This window comes from Trichechus manatus, unplaced genomic scaffold (assembly GCF_000243295.1).
Source record: "Trichechus manatus latirostris isolate Lorelei unplaced genomic scaffold, TriManLat1.0 scaffold00141, whole genome shotgun sequence".
NCBI classification, from domain to species: domain Eukaryota; kingdom Metazoa; phylum Chordata; class Mammalia; order Sirenia; family Trichechidae; genus Trichechus; species Trichechus manatus.
This window is the reverse complement of record NW_004444077.1, coordinates 3,744,981-3,753,282: the sequence shown is the minus strand read 5'-3', so window position 1 is coordinate 3,753,282 and position 8,302 is coordinate 3,744,981. Positions and strand designations below refer to the sequence as shown.

General features: G+C 40.4%; 1 protein-coding gene across 1 annotated transcript in view; it reads left to right on the top strand.

The window, feature by feature from the left end:
• The window catches only part of HEPHL1 (hephaestin like 1), an 86,722-nt gene that overhangs the window by 44,612 nt on the left and 33,808 nt on the right, over nt 1-8,302 (top strand). The window contains 4 exon segments of the mRNA XM_004385568.1: nt 1,319-1,487; nt 3,603-3,742; nt 3,886-4,017; nt 4,661-4,872. Of these exon segments, the coding sequence (XP_004385625.1) occupies nt 1,319-1,487; nt 3,603-3,742; nt 3,886-4,017; nt 4,661-4,872 (653 nt within the window).

Here is an 8,302-nt window from a genome sequence, read left to right as displayed (position 1 = left end):
AGAGTATGCCCCCGGACACCCTTATAGCTCGATAATGATGCCACTCCTGAGGTTCACCCTTCAGCCAAAGATTGGACGGGCCCCTAAAACAACAGGACTAAATGGCCACACCAGCCTAGGGGCAAGGACGAGAAGGCAGGAGCGGACAGGAAAGCTGGTAACGGGGAATCCAAGGTCGAGAAGGGTAGAGTGTTGCCATGTTGTGGAATTGGCAGCCAATGTCACAAAACAATATGCTCATTATTTAATGAGAAACTAGTTTGCTCTGTAAAACTTCACCTAAAGTACAATTAAAAAAAATTTTTTTTGAAGATTTTTTGCAGTTTTGTCTAAACATTTCCTTAGGAAAAGTTCTAGATTTGGAATTCCTGGGTGAAAGAATCTAATTTTTTCTTTTTTAAGTTTTGGACATAGATTGCCAAATTCCTTCTTGGAAATTGTTACTCTTCAACCCACTGTGTGTGAGTGCACCCTTTCCTGATTCATCTACCAACACTGGGAATTATCAGTCTTTCTAATCTTTACCAATCTGATAAGTGACAACCAAACCAAACCCGTTGTCGTCGAGTCGATTCCGACTCATAGTGACCCTATATAACAGAGTAGACCTGCTCCGAAGTTTTCCAAAGACCCCTGGTGGATTCGAACTGCCAACATTTTGGTTAGCAGCCAAGCTCTTAAAACCATTGCGCCACCAGGGCCCCAATGAGCAAGAGTGTCACTTTAATTAAGGTTAAACTTTTTATTTTTTATTGACCAATTGCATTTATTTTGTGAACCCTTTATAAAATATTTTATTGTGTTTTAGGTGAAAGTTTACACAGCAAATTAAGTTCCCATTTAACAATTTTTATACAAATTGTTCCATGACATTGGTTATAATTTTTTACAATGGAGCCCTGGTGGCGCAGTGGTTAAGAGCTACGGCTGGTAACCAAAAGGTCGGTAGTTCTCATTTGCCAGCTGCTGCTTGGAAACGGGGCAGTTCTACTCTGTCCTATAGGGTCACTATGAGTCAGAATTGACTTGATGGTAATGGGTTTGGTTTTTTGGTTTTTGCCCATTTTCTATTGTGAGATTTACCTTTTTTCCCCCTTGTTTGTAAGAATGATTTATACATTAATCTCTTTGTTGTATGTGTTACAAATGCTTCTCCCTCTCCCACCTTGTCATTTATCCTTTAATTTTGTTTATGATCCTGTTTTCTGTACAGAAGTTTCACACATTCATGAAGTCAAATCTATCAGTGTTTTCCTATATGATGTCTTCCTTTTGTGAGCATTTATATCTTGGCTTATGGTTTTCCCATGTTCTGCAGCTGGTATGCTGGGGCAGTATAATGTTGGTACCTGCAAAAGTGCTTTCTCCCACCCCAAGATGAAGGGTCAGGAAAGGCGCTACTTTATTGCTGCTGAAAAAATTCTTTGGGATTATGGTCCTCAAGGCTACAACAAATTCAGTGGTCTTCCCCTAAATGCCTCTGGCAGGTAAGCAGCCTTCCCTTGTCTGGTGTTTTTTAGCTTCTCGTAAGAGAGGCGTCTGGTAGGCTTTTCTTAAGATCTCACTTGTATTCTAGGCACTGCTCTGATGAGCACCTACTGCATGGGTTGTATAATGACATCACTTAGGCAGTTCTTAGCCCCGTAATATAAGTACCACTAAAAATTGTCAGAGTATTTATTCCTTCATGACTTGCTGGCTAAATCAAAGGACTAGATTAATTAATTCATTCATTCATTCATTAATCTAACATTTCTTGGGCACCTACAGTATGAAAACTACAGTGCTAAATGCCATGGGATATCTAAGCTGACAGAGAATAGGATAAGGCCTTTGCACATATGAAACAGATAGTCTGGACGAGGGAGTAAAATAGAACTCTCTTTCAATGGAGATGAACTGGCCGAGGAAGGTTATCCTTTTTTGTTGTTGTTCAAGGGCATCCTGATGTATATTATGCCCACTCTACTCAGAATGTTCTTTCCCTCTCTGTCCAGTAAAATGCCATTTATCCTTTAAAGCCTAATCCCAATGTCACCTCTTAAATGAAGACTCTGCTGGCCCAGTAATCATTTTCTCTCTGTGGTCCCATAGCACATAGTGTTTGTCAGATTGAATCTAACAATGCATTAAGTGGATGCGGACTTTTGTGATTTGTTATAAAGGAATCATAGGCAGTGACGTCTGTGAAAGCATTAAAAAATGTACAGTGCCATACCAGGAATAATTGCTATTATGTCCTTTTTATACATGGGGGAATGTTTAAAAAATTCTCCTTGTGACAAATGATTAGAAACCTTTTGTTTCTTTCATTGTGAATTTCACGTATTCATTCATTCATTCATTCTTCCACCAATGGCCCAGACAGTGAGTTTCCCAGGCATTCAGAGTGAGATAAGATAGCCAGAGAGAGTTTATTAAGGAAGTGGAACTTAAGCAGGGTCTTGAAGGATGATAGAATTTATGTGTATGTAAGTGAATAGTGAAGAGAGGAGGATTTTAGATGCAGGAAGTAATGCAAAGTATCTGTTGTATAGGGGATAGTGGTTAGATCAGAATGATTGGAGTGGAGGATTTTCATAAGGGAATAGGCATTTGTATAGAGTGATAGGAAGAGAATTGGGGTAAAGTAAATTGGATATTGATTGCAGAAGTCCTTTAATCCTATACTAAGGAATTTGCAGCTTATTTGATTGGCAGTTGGAAACAATTGAAGATTTTGGAGCAAGTTAATGACAATGAAAATCACCTTTTGGGGAGATTAATCTTATAGTAATGTGTTTACTGAGAGAAAAAAAAAGTGTGAGCCAGTGTGAGATTGAGAAAGCAGGTGTACAGTTAGGAGGTTCAAATAATGATTCAAACATAAGGTGGGATAACTGGGGTTATGGCAGTGGGGACAAAAAAAGAAAAGGAAAAGATGGAAGGATGCCAAAGAAAATTATAAAGCAAGGATGAACAAGATAAGAGGGTGAAGCAAAAAGAAAAAACAAAGATGTCCATGTGACTGGGAGAGTGATGATACTATTGACAGAAATAAGATTGTGTAGCGATAATATTAGAATTTATTTTACTGTGTTTAACAACTTGGAAATTTCGTATTTCATGTATATAACTTATATGATAACTCTCCATTAATTAAACTATTTGATTAACCAGTCACTCCATTCCTTAATCATGCCAGATATCAAAGAGCTTACTAAATGCAGAGACTATTCATATTGACAGCAGCAAGAGATACAGGGATGTTTATTCTTGAAAGAAACCAGTTAGCTATTTGTTACTTTGTAAACAAATAACTTTGTACTCTGAGACTCTAATATTGGTAAGTAAGGAGTTTACCTGTGTCTTCCTCAGTTGTTAGACCTCTGGGGAAGAAGATACAATAGCTAAGAGAGAAATGAGCTTGGGCATCATTCACCTTCTGAAGACTTTTCAGGCTGGTTAACTCTTCCCGAGAACTTGGTTGAAGCCTGTGCAGTCTTTTCTGATGGGATAGGTGGGTGAGTGGGTTAAAGATCATGAAACAAAGCTCTACAATTAAGACAATTAGTGGATATGTAAAGAAGTGTTCTTACTCAGGTTCCCACATCTTTCTGCAGTGACTCTGAACCCTACTTCACACAACGGGACAACAGAATAGGAGGAAAATATTGGAAGGTTCAATATGTTGAGTATATTGATGCAACTTTTACACGAAGAAAGAGACTCTCTGAGGCAGAAGACCATCTTGGAATTCTTGGTACAGTAAAACCATTCCTCACGTTTTGAATCGGGAGATACTTTAGCTGGGTATATACATCTATGTAGAATGATCTTCTTCTCCTGCTCTTATTCATTCCTTTCTATCATCCTCTTCTCTCTCCTCCTCTCAATATTTTTTAGGCCCTGTCATCAAGGCAGAGGTGGGTGATATCCTGTTAGTGACCTTTGCCAACAAAGCAGACAAGGTCTACAGCATTTTGCCCCATGGTGTGATCTATGACAAGTTATCGGATGCAGCCCCAAACTTAGATGGTAAGTCTGAAGCTGGGTGTGGGAAGGAAACAGGATATCGATGAGTGAGCAAGGGACTTAGAACTAGACAGACCTGGCTCAAATTCTGGTTCCTTCACTTACTAGCTCTGTGAGCTTGGGCAATTATTTAAACCTTCTGAACCTTATTCTTATCAAATGCAGATAATAATAACCAGCTTACAGGGCTTTGGGGAGAGATGAAGAGAATTCAGGACAGGGTCTGGCCCACAGGAACAAGAAATTGCTTTCCCTTTCCCAATAATGTAGTAAATCTCAAAATGAGCTAGTTTTACAATCACTTCCACTTCTCTAAGATGGAGAACATTTCTCCTGAAGGTTGCATGAGATTCTGTGGTGAAGGCTGAGGAAGAATCTGATTTTCAGTGTTAACAGGCAAACCTGATATTTGAGTAAGAAATAGTATGCAATCTATGAAGGAGATAATCCTTTGATTTCAGCTTCTGTCTTATAAAACAGTAGACTGTGGCAGTGGCCTCCACTAGTAGGATACAGAAGAGAGAACAACTGCCCTTATGCAAAATATGTCATCACCAAAGAGAGACAACCAGGGCTGATGACCCAGTCTGACAAGGTTAATGTTCTTAGCTGTTGCTTTGAGTAATTGTTTCCTTTATTTCCTCAGGGTTTCTGAAACCAGGGGCACATGTGAAGCCAGGTGAAACCTTCACATACAGGTGGACAGTGCCTGAGAGCGTAAGCCCAACAGCTGGTGACCCCCCCTGTCTGACATATCTTTACTTCTCAGCAGTTGAGGCAGTCAAGGACACCAGCTCTGGCCTTGTAGGGCCTTTGCTGGTCTGTAAAAAGGGTGTTCTCAATGCTGATGGAACACAGGTAGGCCATCAAAGTTTTCTCAAGATTGTATGTGGGAAAGATCAGTAATATGGCTAGAGATTAGGTGGTGATAAAGAGTCAGTTACAAACATCAATTTCTCCTCTTTCCTCTTGAAATTGACTTCTACAGAATGGTTTGTTGTTGTTGTAAATTTAAGATCTGAATTTCCAAGTTATAAATGCCCACCCAGGAACCCAGTGTTTCTGCTTGTTGTAGCTGGGATCCCATGGGCCTCTTTCTTGTGCATTGCTTTTGTTCTGGAATCTTCAGAGATCCACATGGAGTGCTTACTGGGATCCTTTCCTCTTGGACAGAGTATCTCAAACTTGGCTGCACATTAAACAGTCTGGGGACTTTTAAAATATTACCTTACTCAGGTACTTCACACCGATTAAATCAGACTCCCCAGGTAATTCTAATGTGCAGCCAAGGTTGAGAACCACAACTCTAACTTAGGATCACTGTAAAGTAGAAGTTAATCACTATGGCTGAAGGAAGAAGAAAGCCATGTAGATAATTTCTTGCAAGTCTCAACTTGGAAGCTTGGATAGTTGCACTGATTAGTGTGTCAAAGCATTGCATTTAAGCTATGTCTATATGACATTAAACACATTGGTGAAAAGAGGAAAATCCAGTTATTTAACCATTTGGACTTCACCAATCATAAATAGCAAGAAATTATATTTAGATGGTATACGTATAGTGTTTGACAGTGTATGGACTCATCTCTGGGCTCAAAGGAATTTCTAGGTTTAGAGGACACAAAATATCTTGGTCTACCTCAGATTTTCTTGTCCCTGCACAAAGGAACAAGCCTGGAATGACTATTGGAGGCTCAGTGTGTTCCTGGCCCTCTGACTGGGTCCCCAATAGTCTTGTCTAATAAGAATAAATATTTATGCTGTACCTCACAAAACAACAATCACATGAAACAAAGCAGAATGATTACCTCTACTTTAAACCTGAAGAGACTGAGGCTCCAAAACACTGTGCTATCCCAGGAAACAAACCTAGTAAGTAGTGAAAGTCAGCAGTAGAACACAGGACTTTGAGCATCCAACTTTATCCTTTTTCCAATACATTATCCTGCTTCCTACAAGTTAAATACCTGAGCCAAGGAGGTTGAGTGCTAGAAAACTTTTGCAAGGAATTTCTTATTTTGTCCTTGTTCCGTTTAATTACTGGTAATTTTGAGGTTTGCTAGAGGCATCTTCTAGTCTGTGGGAGTTGCTGCCTGAGCCAATACCATTAAGGGTCCATCTACTTAAACAAAATTCATTAAAAAAGTAATACTAACTATACCTTGGATTTGGATGAGAGAGAAATCCAGAGGGCCAGAAAGGAAGATATTTTCCATGCAAGAAATACTTATGAAATACCTGCTATGTTCAGTCCCCCTACAGATAAAAACATGGCACGGCCTCTTCTAGGCAGGTGGAGAGATGAACATGTAGAGAGGTGTTTACCTCTCTTTCAAGTAAATTGTAAATTCTCCTCAGTGGTTAGTGGATGGATGTCATTGAATATGGCCAGATGATATAAGGATGTTTTCTGAGATGAGTGACCTACCACAATAGTCATTCAATTAAATTCTCTGCTTCTGTTCTCCATCATCTATCGATCCATCCACCCATTCATTCATCCATCTACCCATCTTAAACTTTTCTTTTTGAAATAATTTCAGACTTATGGAAAAGTTGCAAGAAAAAAAATGACAAATAATTCCCAATATTCCCATATTCTTCACCCAGATCCCCCAAATATACATACTTAAGCTCATTTGCTTTATTAGTCTCTCTTTTTCTTTGTTTTTTCCTGCACTGTTTGAGAGTAAGTTGCAGGCATGATGTCTCTTCAGTGTATGTTTCCTAAAAACAAGGATGCTCTCTGACACAAACACAATATAATTATCAAAGTCAGGAAATTCACCTTGATACCATACTATTATCTAATCTACAGACCTTTCAAATTTTTGCTGATGATCTCATTAATGTCCTTTATGACAAAAGAAAAACATCCTTTTTCTAGGGTAGCCTTTAATCCACGACCACACAATGCATCTAGTTGCCTCCTCCTCACGTCCTCCCCCACATGATCTATTTCATCACAGGGCAGCAAGCGTCTGACTTTTTTAGAATACAAAGAAGATCAAGTCACTTCTCTGTTTAAAACCCTCCAGTGATTTCTTATCATACTTAGAATGAAATCTCCATGCTTACCCTGTCCAATATCATCTCTCACCACACCACCTCTTGCTTACTTATGCTCCATTCACATTCGCCTTTCTATTCCTTGGACAGGCCAAGCTTACCCTGGCATAGGGCCTCTATACTGGGGCTCCCTCTGCCCAGAATGCACCTCCCCTGACCTTTGCATGGCTGGCTCTTCCTGTCACCTCCTCAGAGAAGCATCAGCTGATCCCCTAAAATTACTCTCTATCACATCAACTAATTTTAATTCTTTGCATATCACTTACCACCATTGGATATTTTTCTTGTTTATTTATTTGCTTAGGTGTATAGTGTGTTTCCTTCTGTGAGAATGCAAGTACCATGAAGCAGGGACCTTATCTGTCTTATTTTTATTTCCTAGAACAATTCCTGGTACATTGTTGACACTCAACAAATATTTATGGTTGAGTAAATAAGATACAGGGTGAGCACTCTTATCCCCAAAGTTATGTTAAGAAGTTTAGCTAACAGAAGATGCCATATTACACACAACTCAAACATTAAATATGTGGGAGGTGGAGCCAACATGGCACTAAAGACAGAAGAACCATGCCGCCCCTCTGCAGCAAAGACCTGAAAAACTAAGTAAAGCAGATACAGACGTCAATCCTGGAACCCTAAGTACCAAATGAAAGAATAAAGAACTCCATCAAATACTGAATGGAATAAGAAACTGACAGAGAACAAAGAACAAGGAGCGCTACGGAGTGGAGGTCCCATACCAGCTAACAGGGCTGGATTCACCATCTTGGGCTACAGCCACCAAAGAACTCCAGCAGGGAATACAGGAAGACAACTTCACAGAGCTCCCAACAGGTGCTAGAGCAGCTATTAACCAGGGATACACGTTTTCCCACCCCACACCCTTCTTCCCTGTATGAGACCTCCGCCACTTGCCAAGGGGCCACAGTTGCTTGGCTGGAGAGATACCAGCTCACTGCTGCCCAGATTCACCATCTTGGGTTATAGCCACCAAAGAACTCTGGACAAGGAGCATGGGAAGACAACTCCACAGAGCTCCCAGCAGGAGACAGAGCACCCGGTAACCAAGGATACACACTTTCCGACTCCCCAACCCCCCACCCTTCTCCCCTCTACGAGGTCCCTGCTGCTTGCCAGTGGGCTACGGTTGCTCGGCTGGAGAGACACTAGCTCATTGCCACCGGGGTCCACCCTGCCCCCACCAGCCAGCTTCTCC